General features: G+C 36.0%; 4 protein-coding genes across 6 annotated transcripts; 2 read left to right on the top strand and 2 right to left on the bottom strand.

Moving 5' to 3' along the window:
- The first annotated feature begins 1,164 nt into the window (after positions 1 to 1,164).
- On the top strand, positions 1,165 to 6,013 carry c6h6orf120 (chromosome 6 C6orf120 homolog). 2 transcript variants are annotated; one of them, XM_067388399.1, is made up of 2 exons: positions 1,165 to 1,258; positions 4,267 to 6,013. In XM_067388399.1, the coding sequence occupies exon 2, from the start codon at positions 4,306 to 4,308 to the stop codon at positions 4,864 to 4,866; it is 561 nt and encodes a 186-aa protein (XP_067244500.1). In that variant the 5' UTR covers positions 1,165 to 1,258; positions 4,267 to 4,305; the 3' UTR covers positions 4,867 to 6,013. The 2 variants fall into 2 exon arrangements, with proteins under 2 accessions (XP_067244500.1, XP_067244499.1); XM_067388398.1 differs by having other exon boundaries at positions 1,165 to 1,279.
- An 891-nt stretch (positions 6,014 to 6,904) lies between these two features.
- Positions 6,905 to 11,344, top strand: mrpl4 (mitochondrial ribosomal protein L4). Its single transcript, XM_067388397.1, has 9 exons — positions 6,905 to 7,078; positions 7,201 to 7,282; positions 8,426 to 8,594; positions 8,675 to 8,726; positions 8,853 to 8,970; positions 9,068 to 9,174; positions 10,008 to 10,117; positions 10,210 to 10,283; positions 11,198 to 11,344. The coding sequence occupies exons 1-9, from the start codon at positions 7,031 to 7,033 to the stop codon at positions 11,341 to 11,343; spliced, it is 906 nt and encodes a 301-aa protein (XP_067244498.1). The 5' UTR covers positions 6,905 to 7,030; the 3' UTR covers position 11,344.
- A 21-nt stretch (positions 11,345 to 11,365) lies between these two features.
- On the bottom strand, positions 11,366 to 20,440 carry hyls1 (HYLS1 centriolar and ciliogenesis associated). Of its 2 annotated transcripts, none has more exons than XM_067388396.1 (12): positions 20,384 to 20,440; positions 20,064 to 20,163; positions 19,840 to 19,950; positions 19,675 to 19,748; positions 18,406 to 18,641; positions 18,236 to 18,291; positions 12,715 to 12,875; positions 12,289 to 12,334; positions 12,135 to 12,198; positions 11,857 to 11,938; positions 11,739 to 11,765; positions 11,366 to 11,662 (listed from the first exon to the last, which is right to left on the bottom strand). In XM_067388396.1, exons 2-12 carry the CDS (start codon positions 20,161 to 20,163, stop codon positions 11,531 to 11,533), a joined length of 1,089 nt encoding a protein of 362 aa, XP_067244497.1. In that variant the 5' UTR covers positions 20,384 to 20,440; the 3' UTR covers positions 11,366 to 11,530. The 2 variants fall into 2 exon arrangements, with proteins under 2 accessions (XP_067244497.1, XP_067244496.1); XM_067388395.1 differs by having other exon boundaries at positions 20,272 to 20,431.
- Positions 13,994 to 17,175, bottom strand: LOC137021828 (protein starmaker-like). Its single transcript, XM_067388806.1, has one exon. The coding sequence runs from the start codon at positions 16,355 to 16,357 to the stop codon at positions 13,994 to 13,996; it is 2,364 nt and encodes a 787-aa protein (XP_067244907.1). The 5' UTR covers positions 16,358 to 17,175.
- Positions 20,441 to 20,823: the final 383 nt, after the last annotated feature.

Here is a 20,823-nt window from a genome sequence, read left to right as displayed (position 1 = left end):
ATACTTTACGTGAATGTGAGTGCATTAGCAGGTAGTTGCTAATAGGTAATTTTACTTAACATTGTTTTATTTATCCGCTATATTGACAAGACTGTTTTGAAGGATGTTTTATTAGACAGATGAGGAACTATTTGGATTAATTCATTGACTGAAAACTAAACATGATATATAGCTTCTTGTTTAAAACTCGTTTTCTTGATTTACAGCTATTACCATGTTTTACCATGACTAATATCAATCTAGCTTACAAGTGTCTCATAGCAGACTCCAAGTGAACACACAGAGGACCACTATAACAACTTTCTCATCCATGAATATGATTTCTGCCCAAGTCCCATCCTGATTCAAACACTGATGAAAACAACACCAACATCATCCCATGATTCCACAAAATCAAGGATAAGTGACTGAATAAGCGACCTCTAATGGCGAATATTTATATACTGTGGCTTTAACAGATCAAATATTCACAAATCCCTGTGATCTCATAGATGAAGGTTAGTTTTAAAGTAACCAACAGTTTTTTGGTGTTTGTTTGGTAACAAAGGGCCTACTTTGCATCAGCAACACGGACTCAATGACAAACAAGTCCTTCATAAGAAGGCAACTGATGGCACTAGTTTCTAACTAATTAATCATAAATATAGGGGGCTGCTGGTCAGTATAATAGTTTTCTAGAACATTATATAAATTGGTATACTATTTAGCTTAGGCTGCTAAAACAAACATTAAAAGTTAACATCTGTTCTGAACTCAACAAGTCTCTGCAAACTACTGAGTGAGCACCAATCAGAGGCCACATTTTTATGATGTGATCATAGACTTCCTACAAAGTATTTTACAGTATTTTAAAACTACAAAAATTTAAAACTTTAAAACTACACTAAAGTATTTTGATACAAAATACAAAGCCATTTTCATCAACCCTATCAAATTGCAAAATACTATTTTGTTTTTGAAATAAGTATTTGAAATACATGTATCATAAATACTGCCCATCCCTGGGTGTCAGTACTTTTACTCAAGTATGGTTTTCAGGTACTCTTTACACCTCTGCTGTCTACAAATATCACAGGAGAATTCTGATATTTTGTCATTTATGATGTCTGTCCTCCTGTCCTACAGAGGGCGCTGTTGCGCGTTATAATGGCATCACGTCTCAGAACGTCCAGTAGTCAACTCAACACCTGTAACAGAAAAATCCAAACATAACGACGCCGACTCTCCTTTCACATGGATTATTTTTGACAATGCACCGGTAACTCAAAATAATACATGTGTGAGTGAACATATCAAAGAACCTTTGTTAATTACGAATAGTTATTTTGTTTCGGTTTCATGAAAAACTACTGGTCTGTTAGCCAGCTAGCTGAATAGCTGTCTTATTGTTTTGTGCAAGTGTCAGGAATTAGATGGCTTTTTAATTTAGAAACGGAGTGTGTATAGTATATGGCAGTGTGAAAATAATTTAACCTATAACATAACGTATATTTCAAAAATAGCTCTTCTGAAGATATCCGGGTGTCTGTTTTTAATATCGCTGTAATATACAAAATAGACCTTTAAATACCATCTATTAATTTATGCTTTCGCTTTAGACTGTTTATTTATGCAACAACAGTTTTATCTCCTTTGACTGCCCTGCATACGCCCTGAAATCAAGTTTCAGATGCAGTATTCGGTTAAGTATTTACAGTTTCATTTGAGTATGGAGTCTTGAAGCAGTTTTCTCTGGCAGGACTGGCATTACACGACCATTGGCCATTGGCTCTGTGAGTGTGTAGCTGCTTAAAAATGGCGAGAGAGATATTTTTAACCGCTTGATGTCAGTTCAGATGTATGACGTAGGTCAAATGGTGTCTTTTCATCCTTATGTAAGGTTTAGATTCAGAATGCCTCTCTAGGTGCAAAGTCTCTTGGTCAAATGTCACAGGAAACGCATCACTCCAAGTAGTCTCATATCAGGCTCAAATCCCATGTTTTGCTATCCAGGATTAGGTAATCCTTTTTACTTTTGTGCTTTCTTTTCAAAACAACATTGTATTGCATCATACTGATCGAGATGATAAACTTTTCCAGAGTACCAAATCCAGATTAACAGTGCTCTAAATGAGACTATATCACTATTTATATAAAGAACAACAGATAGTCAACATTGGGTAACTTTGTGTTTTTATTTGAAGAGACTGAAAACAGTACAGAAAAACAATACAAACATCCCATTCCAATTTCAGTTTCTTTTAATCAGTCAGGTCTCTCTTCTGACCCACAGCACAGACAAGAAATGGGTCCATTGTCAGTAGTGTAGTGATGTATTAAGCACTGCTCACACAGAAATCACTTTCAAAACCAAGCAACTCGAACATTAGCAAAATCTACTTGTAAAACTTTTTTTGGTCCTCACACACGCAGCTCCAGAATGTGTGGATTCCTATTGAAATGACTAGATTTTGTGTATGAAATTTCACTGAGCAACAGTAATTGTGTCTGCACCTACAGGGATACACTTGTCAGAAACTACTTTTTAACTAGGTCATCTCTCTGTCTCATTGTAATTAATATACAGTGATAAATGATAGTTAAAATTAAATGTATTATTTTTGTTTGATATTGACAGCTGTTTGGGGACTATATATATATATATATATATATATATATATATATATATATATATATATATATATATATATATATATGCTGCACTGTAACAAAAGCCTTAATATATAGCCTGCTTCTACTTTATCTACTTAATGACTGTAATGGTTTCAACCAAAAATGAAAATTCTGTCATTTACTCAACCTCATGTTGTTTCAGACCCATAAGACATTCGTTCATCTTCGGAACAAAAGTGAAGACATTTGTAATAAAATCTGAGTGATTTCTGTCCCTCCATTGACAGCTATGCAACTACCACTTTGACGCTTCAAAACATTCATAAAGACACCGTAAAAAGAATCCATATGAATCAGAAGGTTTAGTTAGGGCTGCACGATATATCGCATGCGATTGTTACGCGCATTTCGTCAGTAAAGCCGGTTCCCTGATTTTTCCCTGACCTGCTTTGAAATGGAGCGGCATTTAATAGACAGAACCGTAGATCACTGACAAGCCACGCGATATCGCGTTCATTATCGAAGGCGATTCATCTACGATATGAACGCGATGTTGCATAGCTTGTCAGTGATCTACGGCTCTGTCTATTAAATGCCGCTCCATTTGAAAGCAGGTGATGGCGATTTAGCGGTAATCAGGGAACCGGCTTTACTGACGAAATGCGCGTGACAATCTCATGCGATATATCGCCCAGCCCTAGGTTTAGTCCATATATTTTCTGAAGAGACTCGATCGCTTTATGTGATGAACAGATTGAATTAGCGCTTTTATTCACATTTAAATATTGATCAGCAAACATAAAGAGAAGCTCAACAGTACTTGCGTGATGCGTGAGAACCAACCTCATTGGTTCTTGCGGAAGCTCAAACGTGCTGCGTAACACACGAGAATGAACCTCATTGGTTCACATGTCAAGCAAGCATGTTTGAGCTTCTGTTTACCACAACTGATGTGTGCATTGATAAATGTTTATATCTGAACAAAAGTCTAAATTCAATCTGTTCATCATATAATGTTATCGTGTCTCTTCAGAAAATTTGGACTAAACCATTCAATTCATATGGATTAGTTTTATGATCTCTTTATGAACTTTTTGAAGCGTCAAAATAGTAGTTGTGTAGCTGGCAATGGAGGGACAGAAATGAAATTTCTCAGATTTCATTAAAAAAGATCTTCATTTGTGTTCCAAAGTCTTACGAGTTTGAAACGACATGAGGGTTGTAATTAATGACAGAATTTTCATTTTTTGGGTGTACTATGCCTTTAAATCAAGTGCACTATATACATGTCTGAGTGTGTGTGTGTGTGTGTGTGTATATATATATATATATATATATATATATATATATATATTATATATTATATATTATATATAATATATAGTTTTATTAAATTAAATTTTATAGTTTATAAAATCTAGATTTTAGGGGGGGATCAAAGGTATCCCAATCCTATTAAAAAGTTTTGAACAACACATACTGAAGGTTTGATCTGTATCAAAATCCAGATTGGATCAAGTGTTCTAATCTGATTGCAGAATCCTTTTTTTTCTTTTAAACCCATTTTCATGATTTGATCCAATCCACTTTCTGAAATATGAGAAAATATGGGCCCTGATGATACTGAAATTATAATTTTTTTTTTTATTACAGGTGGGTTCCAGATGTAGCTGGGGTCTGGCAGCAGTGACCATGGCGCTGTGCTGGGGTGGTTTGTTGGTGTTGGCGGCCCTCTCGCGGGCCCTGGGCTCTCTGCAGCACTCAGAGGAGCCTTCTGTGCCAGACGAATGGGTCCTTCTCCATGTCGTGCAAGGCCACATAGGAGCGGGAAACTACAGCTACCTGCGTCTCAACCACGAAGGACGCATTATCCTCCAAATGCAAAGCCTTAAAGGAGATGCGGATCTCTACGTCTCTGACAAGACGCTGCGGCCAAACTTCGATTCCTACAAGCTTCAGTCTACCACCTGTGGCCAGGATGTGGTGGTCGTCCCAGGGGATTTTGTAAGGCCTGTTGGAATCGGGATCTACGGACATCCCTCCTACATGGAGAGCGAGTTTGAGATGAAGGTGTTTTACGACCAGACAGCACTGACAGAAGATGAAATGGAGAAAAACTCTTATCCTTCAAATGACACTCCTGGTCAGTCTCAACACTCTCAGGGCCCTGAGGATGTGATGGAAGAAGAGGAATCCATCCTGTGGACTATTCTAATTGGGATTCTTAAGATCATACTTGAAATTTTGTTTTGATTTTGATGTGCCAGGTGCCATAATACCACACATTTGCCACAAGGAACTGTACGTCCCGTTTAGATCATATAAACAGAATTTCGTTTTGACAAAGGACTAGAAAAGTTTGCCTGAAGTTTTGTTTAAATATAGCGAGGCGCCACCACCACTCTGTAAGGATATTGTTTTCTTAATATGTCATCTAATTTGTCTAACAACTTCATAATTTGCATATCAACACAACACAACTGATTGCACTTGACATGTTAAACACAAGGTTCTCTCTTTTGACCTGATTGGTTCTCTCCTGACATTTTATTGGTTTAGTTTAAAAAAAGTCTGTTGTGTGGCGTGTTTCTTTGTGTTTTATTGACATCGGGATGTAAATTCTAGGTTTTAAACTGCACTATGCAATCACACAAATCACCTTGTGATGAAGGTTGTACAGCTGTGCCTATTGTGAAGAAGAGTCTGTTGGCTAATTAACAGCAAAGAATCTTCTGCACCTGTAGTTGTAAGATACAAATAAAATAATCACTTATTTTTGAAAGTTTCTCTGTGTCCAACATTACTTAGGATTGTGTTCAGCTTCGGTGTTATATATGTGTTTTTGTGCAAATAAGAGCTTATGTTCAAAAACAAAACTTATGTTTAAGTTTGAAGTTATGTTCAGTGCTGTGTTAATATGGTATGGCATTCCATGAATACTTGATTAGATACAGCTGTGTCTCTGAATAAGTCACATCAACTATTATTGTTTATTGTGTATTGTTTACAGTATATTATAATACAATATTTATTGTTTTAGACACAATATACAGTAAGTATATTATTTTGGAATGTGAAGATAACTATTATATATGCAATAATTATGCTCATCTCAATCTTTTTCAAATAATAAAATACTATATATATATTTACACACACACACACACACACACACACATAAACATACTCTCATGTATACATACACTACTGTTCAAAAGTTTGGGGTCAATAAGATTTTTTTATGTTTTAAAAGAAGTATCTTCTGCTCACCAAGCCTGCATTTATTTGATTCAAAATACAAACAAAAACAGTAATATTGTGAAATATTATTCCAATTTAAAACAGCTGTTTTCTATGTCAATATACAGTAAAGTGTAATTTATTCCTGTTATCAAAGCTGAATTTTCAGCATCATTACTCCAGTCTTCAGTGTCACATGATCCTTCAGAAATCAATCTAATATGATGATTTGATGCTCAATAAACATTTATGATTATTATTAATGTTGATAACAGTTATTTACATTTTTATTTCATGATGCTATGATGAATAGAGAGTTCAAAAGAACAGCATTTGTCTGAAATCTAAATCTTTTGTAACATTTAACACTACCGTTCAAAAGTTTGGGGTCAGTAAGAATTTTAATTTTATTTTTGGGGGTTAGAAATAAAATTAATCAATACTTTTATTCATCAAGGATGAGTTAAACTGATCAAAAGTTACAGTAAAGACATTTATAATGTTAGAAAATATTCTATTTTAAATAAATGCTGTTCTTTTGAACTTTCTATTCATCGAAGAATTTTGAAAAAAAATTTTACACAACTGTTTTCAACATTGATAATAATAATGAATGTTTCTTGAGCATCATATCATCATATTAGATTGATTTCTGAAGGATCATGTGACACTGAAGACTGATGCTGAAAATTCAACTTTGATCACAGGAATAAATTACACTTTACTGTATATTGACATAGAAAACAGTTGTTTTAAATGTAAATAATATTTCACAATATTACTGTTTTTGTTTGTATTTTTAATCAAATAAATGCAGGCTTGGTGAGCAGAAAATACTTCTTTTAAAACATTAAAAATCTTACTGAAGCCAAACTTTTGAACGGTAGTGTATATAGAGAGCATATTTTAAAGCAATAATAATAAATGTAATTAAAATAAATATAATTTAGAATTTCATATACAAAATTGTTACAAACGTTATCGTAATACTCCCCAAACGTGTAGGGTTATGTTCAGTGCATATAATTCAGGAGACAAAACGCGGCTTACGTCATATGAGGGCGACGGAATTGTACGCACACATTATCACGACCTTCCTGACAGGGAAACCAAATAATGTAAGAAGCTGAAATTATAACACCAGTGCTTTTAGTATTTAATTTATTTATCCCGCATCATGTTTCGTGCCACGTTGGCAGTATGTGGAAGAACAGTTGTTAAAAGGGTAAGTGTTCGCTTGCCATTCATAATGTAACGTTAATGTTAACGCGTGTGAATATGATATTTACGTTCATGCTGGAACACATTGACGAGTTAAAGCATGATTTTTTTTTTTTCTCAAACCAGTTAATCTCATCGGTCTCTGGAGAAAGCGCACTTCCATCAAATCTGCGACTCCCATCCAATCTCATCGGAGTCGCAGGACAAAGTAGGCAAAGCTTTGCGTATTTAATAGAGAATTATAATGCATTAATTGCTAATTACTTCTGAGAAGAATAAGTCTCTGGCTTTGAAGTGATTTCTGAGTTAAAATTATAGTTTCTACAAATATACCATACTGAACTGCTGTCACAATGAAACTGGGGGAACTTTCTGTTGCCCATTACTGTTACCTATAAAGCTATTGAAGTAAATGACAGACTGAGTGCAAGGACAACCTATATTAAAGGGTTAGTTCACCCAAAATGGAAAATTCAGTCATTAATTACTCACCCTCATGTCGTTCTACACCTGACGTTCATCTTCAGAACACAAATTAAGGCATTTTTGATAAAATCTGATGGCTCAGTGAGGCCTCTATTGCCAGCAAGATCACGTCCTTCTTCAGTGCCCAGAAAAACATATTTAAAACAGTTCATGTGACTACAGTGGTTCAACCTTGATAATGTAAAGCGACAAGAATATTTTTGTGCACCAAAAAAAAAAAACGATTTTATTCCACAATATCTAGTGATGGGCGATTTCAAAACACTGCTTCATGAACAAGACAAGACTTCGTTACGTCATAAGTGTTTCGAAATTTCAATAGTTCACGTGACTTTGGCAGTTTGATACACGCTCCGAACCACTGATTCAAAACAAATGATTCATAAAAAATTGCCCATCACATAAAAATAATGAATAAAGTCGTTATTTTGTTTTTTCGGTGCACAAAAAGTATTCTTGTCACTTCATAACATTAAGATGGAACCACTGTAGTCACATGAACCCCTTTTAAATATGTGTTTAGTAGCTTTCTGTGCACTGAAAAAGGAAATGATCTTGCTGTCAATGCAGGCCTCACTGAGCCATTGGATTTTATCAAAAATATCTTAATTTGTGTTCTGAAGATGAACAAAGGTCTTACGGTTGTGGAACGACATGAGGGTGAGTAATTAATGACAGAATTTTCATTTTTGGGTGAACTAACCCTTTAACTTAATATAGTTTCACAGTAATAACAACTGAAGTGATTACAATTTTTTAGCAGGAACTTTGGTTTCCATGCTAAATTTTAGTTCGTTGTCAATGAAACTGCAATAATGCCATTTTAAAATTGCATGTGACGAACATGTCTGAACTCTTGTTTCAGAGAGGGCTCCTCCATCCGGCTCTGATCTTCCAGTGCTGCGCAGATGTGAGGCTGATATCCCGACTCACCTAGCACCCACTCAAACATGGCTCGAGTCTTTGGAAAGTCATGACAGTGAACCTCTTGGTGTGGTTGACCTTCACCCTGATGTCTTCTCAGTGCCTGTCAGGTAAACCATTTAGTCCTCTAAATGATTTCAGGATGAAGTTACGTTGCAAACTAATGGTTGTTTTTTGTTCCTATTAACAGGCTGGATATTCTCCATGCTGTAGAGGTCTGGCAACGTAATTTCAAACGAATAGTAAGTAACCATGAGGAGCATTTTATGCTTTCCTGTGCATTAAAATACTGTCCAAATCATGTTCTATAAACCTCAGTCATATTGAATTATTGCATATGATATTAACATGTGATGTAATTACTGTAGAGCCATGCAAAAGTCAAGTCAAGAGCTGAAGTCAGCGGTGGAGGCAGGAAACCATGGAATCAAAAAGGAAGCGGGCGGGCACGACATGGAAGCATTCGTTCTCCATTATGGAGAGGAGGTGAGAGAAAATTTGAGTTTAATTTTTAACGCATAGATATACTATATAGCAGTGAACCCATTGAGTAACTAAACAAATGCTCTTCTTGGCAATTCAGGAGGAGTAGCTCATGGTCCACGAGGACCGACCAGCTATTATTACATGTTGCCCATGAAGGTGCGGGTGCAAGGGCTGAAAATCGCCCTAACTGCCAAACTGGCTCAGGTAAGGGGCGCTGCACTGTAAAAGTCTCGCTTGCTTTGGAGTGTGTTTCAGTATTATTTACATACTGTTTTAATATTAATATTTTGAATTAGCTTTTATTCTTACATTTTCAGTTTTCAAGTATTAGGTATTTTATGTGCTTTTGTCATTTTATTTTTATTATATTTCTATCTTAACTTTTATTTTTATTTCAATTTTAGCTTTTGTAATTTTAGGACTTATTAAAGTCCCCCTGTAGTCAATATTTGCATTTCATATTTATTCACCAAAATGTCATATTTAAATGTTTTTTTCTATGAAAAATGTAACTACACTTACAGGAATGTAACTACACCATTGCTTCATTTAGTATACATGGATCTATGAATATGCTAATTAGCCCCACCTCCACTCACTCGCACAAGCTCAAAGATCCACTTGGTCAACTCACTAAGGTAAACGTTTACTGCACAATGTTATCACTTTTTACAACGTCGGACACATGATGGTAATTATGATTCGCCTTTTGATTAGCCTAATAATGTGTTGCTAATGTTGTACATGACTCCCTTTAGTTAATGTTATGCTAAAATCCGGCGGCACGTCTTTAGATCACTGCAGTTTTAAAAGCAAAATACTCAGCAATGGTGTTGACTTATGAATTTGCACATATTTTGTCTTAAAGTATATTATAAACACCACATAGACATATGAACATTAAAAACTTCATTTTCAACACAGGGGGACTTTAAATCTTGTTTGTTTTTTTTTGTTTTGTTTTTTTAAGTTTGGTTCACAAATATTCTGTTAGATGAAATACCATAAACTAAGTTAAAGTCTCATTATTTCCCCAGGATTATCTTCATATTGTGGACTCACTGGAGATTCCCACTCCAGACCCCCACTATCTCCAGGACCTGGTCAAACACAGACAGTGGGGGGAATCTGTCCTCATCGTTGATGTGTAAGAGTCTGTGAGAGTGGATGCATATGCCGTTGCCAACCTGATATACATTTTTTCTTAAGTAATTTCTTTTTTTTGTTGTTGCATTCCAGAGGTGATGAATTCCCTCAGAACATTCTCAAGGCAACCGAAAATCTAAAAACAGTGAATATTATTCCAGCTATAGGTAAACAAACTGACCACATCAACTCCAGTTTCACAGACTAGTCTTTGACTAAAATGCATATTTGAGCTGTTTTAACAGAAAGTAACTTGTACTGACAGATCTTAAAATATGCCAGTGCCATTGTTTTGTCTCAAGATGTACACCTTTAATGTTTTTTTCTAGTCAATGTTTATAAAAGCTATTTAAAGGGATAGTTCACCCAAAAATGAAAATTTGATGTTTATCTGCTTACCCCAGCGCATCCAAGATGTAGGTGACTTTGTAGAACACAAATGATGATTTTTAACTCCAACCGTTGCCGCCTGTCAGTCAAATAAGGTGCGTCAATGGGAACTCTATCAATAAGAGTAATGATACTTCAATGAGTGCAAGACATCACTGCTGTTGTCAGAGTGCGATCAGACCTCACTAAGCAAATGCTGAACGCAGTTGGACATAGTGGTGTATTAGAGGTAAAAAATTATATAAATACTGTTCGGTTTCTTGCACAAACCAATTGTTTCGTGTCTTAGGACATTAATGTGTCGTCACGAGCCACAGGGTTTAATTTGGATTTGTCAATGCAAGTTTTTTTTGACTCTTATTGATAGAGTTCTCATTGACACGCGTTTTAGGACTGACAGACCGCAATGGTTAAAGTTAAAAATCATTGTGTGTTCTACTGAAGAAACAAAGTTATCTACATCTTGGATGCGCTGGGGGTAAGCAGATGAAAATTTGATGTTTATTTTTGGGTGAACTATCCCTTTGAATGCCCTAATTGAACTAAGGCCTAATCCTGGCTTAGGCTAAGCCCTGTCTGTGAAACCGGGCCCCAAAGCATCCATTTATTGTAGACCAAACATAAGGGAATGTGACTTCTGTATTATAGCTTTTATAGTTTTTACAGGTCTTTTTTTTGTTTGTTTTTACAGGTCTAAACGTCCACAGCATGTTGAAACATGAGAGTCTGGTTCTCACTCTGGAAGCTGTAAAATTTCTTGAAAAGAAGCTTCTTTGGCATGATGTGCGTTACACTCCCCTGTATCCCTTCAAACTCCCATACAGAGACCTGCCATGAATACAGCAACATTGACTTTTTGAGTATTAAAATGTTTATTTCATAAAAACGGTGATCTAATTGTCTCATTTCACAAGTTCCATGGAGTAAAAAAAACTCAATATCATATGAATAAATAATAACATTAAGCATATATATATATATATATATATAAAAAAGATAAGGCATCAATGGAATATTCTTCATTTCAGGGATAGGAGATTTTTGTTGGGATAATGCCATGTGCTAAATCATGTCGGATCTCCCATCTTAGTGCAGATCGCTTCTTCTCTGTTGGAACCACATAACTGTTGGGGATGTACGTCTTCTGAGGTTTCGGCTGTAGAGACAATAAAAAACAATCTAGACAGTCCTTTCCAAAAATAAATAAATGAATATGTGTGTGAGTGACTTACTGGTGGAGGCTGATACATGAGTTGTTCCTAAGAAAAATCAAAATATATAGTCACACACATAGTAACACTCTTGTTTTTCTTAACAAGCAGCCACTACTAAAGACAAGTACATGATTACCCTGATGGCCCAGTGCAGCTCCTTCCTGCTCTTCTCTCCTGGAGGTTTAAATGTCTCCCAGTCCTGCTTATATTGGAAATACCTGATAAAGGAGTCAAACACATTCAGATCAACGTTACAATCAGTTTGTGGTGTTTAGTGGGTTATCTATCACATTTCTAGTGTAAATCCTTCAAGTATTATGATGTATTTAACAGCAGCTGTAAAAGCCTGAACCAATCACAAGAGATTTATGTCTTAAATCATGTATTTATGAAGATCAATACAGAATGTCATACTTTGTCACTGGATCAGTTTTCTTCAAGTTTCTCGTGTGAGGATGATCAAAAACTGGCCGTATAACTGTGAAGAGAATCGAATTCTGTACATTCTTGCAAACATAGGTCAAGGAAAAATGTATGAACTGAAACTAGATTGGAAAATGGAACTTACATGATTTTGGACGAGGCCGAATATCACTCTCACTGTGTGATCGTGTCTGTTGAGGACAACGGCTTAGAAATTAGTGGGGACAATAGAGACGTTCAATAATTTTGATCAAACAATTAAAATATATTTATTTGCAACCACTGTTGTTGTCATTTTGGCCACATCTGAAATGGGTCATACCATTGAAATTTTATCAAAGAACAGAAAGCTAAATTGTAATGCTGCGGGTTGCATAGTCAAGATTATGTTAAAGATTTGAGTGAGTTCCTACTGATATCTATAAATAAAATAATATCATAAATGTGAAAAAAGGGGGGCTGCTTTTTTGTTCCCACCAATGTCAAAATCAAACCTATGCCCTTGGAAAAACAATTCAAGTTTAAAATTGAAAAGTGTTGAAGACTGATAAGTAGGAAGGTGTCTACTGACCATGCCTTTGATGTATTCCCGGAAAGCACTCGGGCGTTCCTCCGTCACAGAGCTGGATCTATCACTGTAGCTTCCTGTTTCGTCACTCTCCGAGTCATACTGCACACGAGATGCACCGATCCGCATATGGTCCAAGCGCTCCTCCAGCTCACTAACTGTACCTACAAAACATAAGTATATGATTACACACATCCTAAACATATCTAAACATATCTACTAAGAATCCTGACAAAAAAAAATGTATTGTGGTTTCCACAAAAAATATTAAAGGATTAGTTCACTTTCAAATAAAAATTTTCTGATAATTTACTCACCCCCATGTCATCCAAGATGTTCATGTCTTTCTTTCTTCATTCGAAAAGAAATGAAGGTTTTTGATGAGAACATTCCAGGATTATTCTCCTTATAGTGGACTTCAATGGCCTCCAAACGGTTGAAGGTCAAAATTACAGTACAAAAAAAACAAAACTGGTTCGTTCTGTAAGTAGAATAGGGAAGGCGTAGGACATACGGCATAAGCTTTTTGAAGAATATGGAAAGCGGAAGCACTTATAAGGGGATCATTTGTGTTTATAAAGCATTTACAGTCGTATTTTTTTTAGAAAATGACCGATCATTTCGCTAGATAAGACCCTTATTCCTCCTATGGTGTCGTTTAAAAGTTTTTTGAAGCTGCACTGAAACTGTAATTTTGACCTACAACCGTTTGAGCTCCATTGAAGTCCACTATAAGGAGAATAATCCTGGAATGTTTTCATCAAAAACCTTAATTTCTTTTCGACGGACAAAAGAAAGACATGAACATCTTGGATGACATGGTGGTGAGTAAATTATCTGAAAAATTTTTTTTGAAAGTGGACTAATCCTTGTAGCTGCACAACTGTTTTTTTAAACATCGATGATAATGGGTTTCATTCACTAATAATTGCATGTATTATTTCATATTTGTACGCACAGGAGAAATCTGTGTCTAATTCATAACGTGTGTACACAAATGAATTTGTTTATAACCTTGTTCTGATGTTAGTGAATTTAGAGTATTGAAAATGAGCAGCCACATGCACAAGATTAGTTATTTGCATAAAACACGCACAAACCATCTCCACACCCTACCCCCGGGATACCAGTATTACCGGTGTTGGCACACGTCGATTAACCGGTGGGAAAATTTCCTCACCGCCACATCCCTAATTCATAATAATAAGCATTATATTCATAATAATGACTCTTCTGAATAAAAGAGATAAATACATCTCTCCACACCACTGCAGCTATACCTCTAAAAACTACAAAGTAAACAGTGTAACACACCAAGGTAGCCAGAATAAGCTCTGACTCTCTTCTCCTTTGTGCAGTCATTATATCCATCATCACATTGTTTCTCCTCAGGTCTCCTTTGAACTCTACCCCTCCTGTGCCTCAAATTAAATGGGTGGTCAAGACTGTCCCGCAAAGCCTCCACCTCCCAATCATCATTGAAATATACTACATTTTGAGAGCCTGCATCTTGAGTTTCACTGTCATTCTCTGTGGGAGTCTGCTGCTGGTCAGCTTGATGACCTTTGCTTGGCATGTCAGGAAACTGATGACCGTCACGGCTTAGATCAGTAGAGTGTTTTGCGGCTACATCTTGCCTATCATCTAGTGATTCTGCAGGAGCTCGTCCATCAGATGTTAGTGATGCTTGAATGTCTCTGAACCACACCAGACTGCTGTTATCGTCATAATCACGAGCATCTAAGATCGACTCGCTCTCTTCTTCTAATCCAGCCAGAGTGCAGTCGTCTCTATAGTCCACTTCCTCTGGGTCTCCATCTTTAGACGAGTCTGGTCTGTATGTGCCATAACCGGACGTTAAAATGCTTGCGGCAGGGCTGCCCAGACTTTCGTGAAAATCCTCAACATAGAGGTCTCTAGTTTCCTTCTTCAGCCGTACATCAGCATGCTCTTCTTCCCAAGCTGGTAACATGTTATAGTTGTCTTCCTCTTCTTTCTGCGAATGGCCACTGGTTACTGTAACATAATCATCATCATCACTTGCCCATGACTTCCTGTCCTGGTCACAACTCTCCTTTTCCTCAGCAGGTTCATCAAAAAACCAGCCTGTCTCCTCTTCTTCCTCATTCTCTTCACCCGATTGGCATTGTTGTGTCGCCTTTTCCATCTCACTTTCAAGTTCATCTGCTCCCAGTCTGTTTTCTGCCTGATTGACATCGCTGCTAATATCTTCCTCTTTTTCATCACTCTTTCCAAGTTCCATCTCTTTGTCATATTCATTGATAAAACATTCCCTCTCTTTCTCTTCACTGTTTCCATCTTCTTTACCATTCCTCTCCTGTTCCTCATCCCTCTCAGGGTTTTCCTCTGCACTGTCTTTTGCAAGAAAGTCTCTTTCCTCCTCCTCATCCATTTGTTCCTCTTCATCATTCATTTCTTCCTCATTGTTAGCTTCTCTCTCATTCAGTTTGCTGTTCTCTGATCCCTCGCTTTCAGACTTTCCTGTGCTCTCTTTCTTCACAAAAGATTTACCACCATCTATTTTTTCCTCAATGCCTTCCTTATCTTCTGATACAGAACATTCATGATCTCCTTCTTCATTTTCTTCTCCTTCCTCCTCATCTTGTCTTCCTCCTCCGCTGTTGTTCTCCTCCACTTCCACCTGTGGTCTGAGACTCTCTTTCTTTTCATCACTGTCTGAATCTTTACCTGTACACTTTTCTTCACTATTTGAGTCTTTTTTTGGAAAAGACTCTTCTTCTTCTTCACTCTCCTCCACACTCACCTGATCTTTCTCTCCCTCTGAATCACTGAGCTGGGCTTTGTTCTCCTCAGTGTTTTCTCCACTGACAGAGCTCTCTTTCTCCTCATCACTATCCTCTTTCTCCTCACTTTCTTCTAGATCCTTCTCTTCATTCTTTTTATCCGTTTCCCCCTGTTCACACAGCTCAAACTCTTCTTCCTTGTCTTGACTTTCTTCTTCCTCCTCCTCTTCACTTTCTTCTTTCTCTTCACTCTCCTTTCTTTTTTCCTCTACTTCACTTTGTTCTTCCTCCTCTTCACCCTCCTTTCCCCCCACTTGATGTTCTTCAAGCTCCTCTTCAAATTCTTTTTTCTCAGCTTCACTTTCTTCTTCCTCCTCTTCAAGCTCATTTTCTTCTTCACTTTCTTCTTCTTCCTCCTCCTCTTCAAGCTCATTTTCTTCTTCACTTTCTTCTTCTTCCTCCTCCTCTTCAAGCTCATTTTCCCCCTCTTCACTTTCTTCCTCCTCCTCCTTTTTTTGTAGATCTGTTCTTGTTATTTTTATGCTTTTTTCATTTTCATCTTCTATGAAACATTCTCTCTCTTCCTCACTTCCATCTTCATCTGCCTCAGGATTTGATTCAGCCAGCACATATTTCTCCTTCTCCGACTCATTCCCTTGAATTGCTTCCTTCATCCTCTCCTTTTTATCATCTCCCATTACAAATCTTTCCTTCTCATCATTACTGTCTCTTTCAGGCTCTCTCCCAATCGTTCTGTTTTCTTTCTTAACATATTCCCTGTTTTCCGCCTCGCTTTCCTGATCAGTCCAAAAAGAAGAGGACAGGGATCCTTCGTTATCCTTGCTTTCATTTTCTGAAAGGCTGTCAAAAGCTTTATACATCCTGAGGTAGCTGGACAGATCTCTCTTTTAGCCCTCAGTAAGAAAATGAACTCTGAGCCAAAGCAGATGGCTGAGAGGGAGGGAGAATGCAACTAAGAAGATTACAGTAAGAACTTTACTGGGTTTATAAGGCTTATTGCACCACCTGTTGTATGGGAGGTATTATTTTTTAATTCTTATGGAAAGGCAATCAGTGTTGGGGAAAGTTACTTTTCAAACTAATGCATTACAATATTGCGTTACTCCCTAAAAAACGAATCCAATAGTTACTTTTTATGGAAAGTAATGCATTACATTACTTTTGCGTTACTTTTTCTCATCTGGGCTGGGCTGTTTTTTTATTTATATAACAACAGTTATATTTTTGGCAAACGTAAAGGCCCTTTCACACCTAAAGTGAAATGAATAAGCCTCAGGATGAGGCAATTCAAGCATGTACAGTAGAGGGCGCAGTTCAAACAAACAAGCCTTTTAGCTGAGCTGCCATTCTGGAATACAGAAGAATAGGATGCAGGAGAAGTAGTAAATGAGTAAATGTATAATCACTAATGTTGTAGTCAAGATCACCTAAGTCGAGACCAAGACAAGACCAAGTATTTGGGGGGTTGAGACCAAGACAAGATCAAGACCAGATTAGCACTCCTCAAATTCATCTGAAAGATCCACATTTACTGCATGAGAAATGTCTTATTTTTAATTAATAATTACAATTAGTATAATAAGACACTATATAGAGCTGTTACCAATCAATTGAAATCACTAACAACAAAATTCATCTTTACATTGCAGAGGTGGAACAGAAGTTGCATCTGAATTGGTACAATTACAAATGCATAAATAATGTTGAGATTAATGTTTTAAAAATTTAGTTTATTGAAAATTTGTAAAAAAATAAAAAAAAATAAAAAAATAAAAAAATTAAAAAATCAACATCATGTTTGAAGTTCTGCTCATATTTGTGAAAACAGCCCTCTTTCTTGTGATATTGCTTAATTATATAAATATCAAGATCTTATACAAGTACTTTTTTGCAATTATATCTTGAATTTTAAGGGCATTTGTATTAATTTTAGGGACATTTTTGGCAAAATCCCTTGTTGATTTCTGACCCGGCACAACAGTAACAAAATAAATGAAATTAGAAATAAGTTATTGATTGAATTTGAAGCAGGAAGTTTTACATCCAATCAAATTAATGATGTTAACAAAAAAATCAGAAAATGCAACAGCAATTTAGCCATATCCCTGCAGTTGTGGTCTTCACCGGTCGTGAAATAAAATCGAGCTCTTTTAGTCTGAGACCAAGACAAGACCGAGACCAAATGGTCTTGTCTCGGCTGCATTAGTTCCGAACTAGTCTAGAATAACCATCATGTTTACACAGCAAACACAACACCTTTGCACTTACTCCCAATTTCTCTCAACATAGGGACAGGAGAGCTGTCAGTCAATAAATGGGAAAAAACAAAGTAACTTGCATTACGTATTTGAAAAAGTAGCTCAGATATTTTATGGTAAATTTAGAAGTAACGCGTTACTTTACAAGCTACTTGATAAAAAAGTAATCTGTTTACGTAACTGAAGTTACTTGTATGAGTTACCCCAACACTGAAGGCAACACATAACTATGTTCGGGATAGAATACTACCTTAGTACTCCTCAGGATATTGTATGTACACTACCATTCAAATGTTTGTGGTCAGTATTGTTTTATTGTATTTTCAATCATTAAAAATTGTGTTGCATAATGCATTCTGTTTCACATACTATTTTTTTTTTAAAAAAAGGTTAGTAGTACACATACTTTGCAGCATACAGCAAGTAGTTTATTAGTATTTAATTCCAAACATTATTATGAAACATAACCTCAGGACTTACCAGAATCTTCACTGTGCGTGGACTCGTCACAGACATGAGACCGACCTTGATGCTTTCTGTATAACAAATTATAAGAAAATAATGCTTATTGCACATGCGCATGGATGATGATGATGATGTCTTAACACATTAACTATCAAATCAAGAAACAATTGTGAAACGGTCCCCACCTTAACACTTTCCTTTTAATCATAGGCTTCAAATGAGCCGGATCAGGACTTGTCGTCTCACTACCATCCAAAACTGAGTGAAATATTTCAGAAGGCCCTTCCTCTGTCTCCAGCCTGTTGGGTGCTGTGGAGGGCCGAGCTGGTCTGTGAGCAAATGAGTGCCGTGAATATGAATCATAGTAGTGATTCATACCAGAGTCTCCTTGATCGTCCTCATTAAATGTGGAGGTGAAAATCTAGGAATGGAAAATAGGGAAAACACACATATTGTGTACACAGTCCCAGAACAGTTTTTAAGGCGCACTGGTGGATCCAATATTCATATTCATGCATTTTATTCATATTTTATGTTAATCATTTATGGCTTATGATTTATCAGTTTTACTTTTGATTTCATATATTTATGTACTCCTACTTTATATATTAATTCTCATCATATTTTCAAGTATTTACTTGTTATTGTTCCCTTATGGTTATTCTTCAGGTGTCTTTAAGAGTATGTTTGCTTGTTATATTTAATTGTTCCTTAATTGTTCCAATGTGACAGGTCATGTTGACACGATTGTGCAAAATATGTCTGTTTCTATTTCAGCTGACATGTAATAATGTAAGATTTGCAAAATCCCCTTAAGGGAAAGGCCCTATTTCTATTTTCATCTATTTTAACATCTGACTAGTCTATGACATAATGGGTAAGTTCATTTGACCTTTTTTGATCAACGAAAACAAAGTTTGAGTAAATTTCCCTATTCTTATGGTATAAAATGGGCTGAGTCGTTGATAGGGGGGCTTTTTCTCCTTTGCTCTTCTATCTGCAAATGTCTTCATTTTTGTTCTTTCTTTCTGTATATTCTGATCTTCATCTATTAAATACAGTACTCTGGATTTTATTTTTAACTATTAATTACTTCTTTCTTCTTATTATTTTACCTTTTGGTTTTATTAAATATTTTCATTATCAATTAAAGTTTGCGTGGCTAAATTTAATTGCAATGATTAATAATTTTTCTTCAACGCCATCGACTGCCTGGATCTCATTTTCCCAAGTTTTTGCATCAGTCACCATGAAACCATTTTGTTTTTAAATAATAATAATATTGTGTAATATTGTAATAACAATAATATTGTGGCATATTGCAGTGTTTACTATAAATGATTTAGTCGTTTATTTTTTTTTTTTAATTCATGTGCAATTCATATACATTACAATAATGAAGAAAAGACCGCCACAACTTCTGTTTCATGCAGACTTTAAAAACTCATACATACCTCTCTCTGTTGCCCCGCTGAGCTGGTGTTGAAGAGAACGTAGTTACAACTGGGACCAATGTTGTTTAGTTGAACTGAGGCAAAAACACAAATTAAACAGATTAGGTTGGTTAAATGTGTTCAAAAATGCATAACACACAGTATAAAGCAGGAATGACTGCTCACCCTTTTCTTTAATAAGCGCAGGTGGACTTTTGCTGCTGTGAGATGTTGGAGAAGTCCATTCACTGGAGCTGTGACTCTTTGACTTTTCATGACGAATCAGCTGATCTAGATCTGGTGGAGATTCATAATATGACAGCACTACCTCAAGGCCATGCTATAAAATGGAAATTAAATGCAAATAAATTCACAGCTGTAGTCTGGAACAGTTCAAAATATTAGCCCACCTCGCTTGAATTCCCGCAGTCTTTGTTTGGGAATATTACTGTATCCAAGTGCAGCTAACTGCTGCTGAATCTCTTCCTCAGAAAAGTCTAGACTCTCCATCTTTTATTAACAACATAAACATATCAGATATTAGTCAAATACGTCGTATTTACTCAAGACAAAAAACATCGTTTAAACAAAACTCAACAAAATCTTTCGTTAAACTACCTCACTGACAGCAACGTTCATGGTGTTGAAATAAAAAGGCTGTTATGCAACGTATGAAAAGAAAACATAAGAAAAGTTTTAAACACAATGTTTATTTTTCGGCTTTCCTCACCTTTAAAGGGGTCAGATTTGTAGTTGTTGTCTTCAGTACCAGGACAACGGCGGCGGTTCCGTTTTCAAAATAAAAAGATGACAGAGTAAGAAAGCGCTTTAATTAAAAGTTACAGCGGCCTCTGGTGTTTGGGAGACCCTATGATTATTAAAATTATTCGAATGAAACGGATAAATATTACAATCGTTAAAATATTTATTTTACCTTAGACGATTATTTATATTTTAAGACAAATATCAGGAAAAAACTGATGCAATTATTCTTTTTCTTTTATTGTCCCTTGCAAAATACATATAAGATTCACCGCCATAATATGTAACATATCGTTTAAATAATTTAAGAATTTATTTTTTAGATAAAAGTTCGTTTATTTTTAGATAGTGGTGGTCCTATACATAAAACATAAAGTTTTACAATGAAATCTTGGCGGAGACGGTTGT

Source organism: Chanodichthys erythropterus, chromosome 6 (assembly GCF_024489055.1).
Source record: "Chanodichthys erythropterus isolate Z2021 chromosome 6, ASM2448905v1, whole genome shotgun sequence".
Classification (NCBI taxonomy): Eukaryota; Metazoa; Chordata; class Actinopteri; order Cypriniformes; family Xenocyprididae; genus Chanodichthys; species Chanodichthys erythropterus.
Note: the sequence above shows the minus strand (reverse complement) of the source record. Positions and strands in the feature narration are given on the sequence as shown.

Excerpts from the sequence above, each read along its gene's own strand:
- c6h6orf120 (XM_067388399.1), top strand. The coding sequence starts at position 4,306 with ATGGCGCTGTGCTGGGGTGGTTTGTTGGTGTTGGCGGCCCTCTCGCGG.
- mrpl4 (XM_067388397.1), top strand. The coding sequence starts at position 7,031 with ATGTTTCGTGCCACGTTGGCAGTATGTGGAAGAACAGTTGTTAAAAGG. Across the intron at positions 9,175-10,007 it reads TAACTGCCAAACTGGCTCAG|GATTATCTTCATATTGTGGA; the intron begins GTAAGGGGCGCT and ends TTATTTCCCCAG. Across the intron at positions 10,118-10,209 it reads TCTGTCCTCATCGTTGATGT|AGGTGATGAATTCCCTCAGA; the intron begins GTAAGAGTCTGT and ends GTTGCATTCCAG.
- LOC137021828 (XM_067388806.1), bottom strand. The coding sequence starts at position 16,357 with ATGTATAAAGCTTTTGACAGCCTTTCAGAAAATGAAAGCAAGGATAAC.
- hyls1 (XM_067388395.1), bottom strand. The coding sequence starts at position 20,292 with ATGAACGTTGCTGTCAGTGAG. Across the intron at positions 20,164-20,271 it reads TGAACGTTGCTGTCAGTGAG|ATGGAGAGTCTAGACTTTTC; the intron begins GTAGTTTAACGA and ends TGTTAATAAAAG. Across the intron at positions 12,876-18,235 it reads CACGCACAGTGAAGATTCTG|GTACAGTTAGTGAGCTGGAG; the intron begins GTAAGTCCTGAG and ends TATGTTTTGTAG.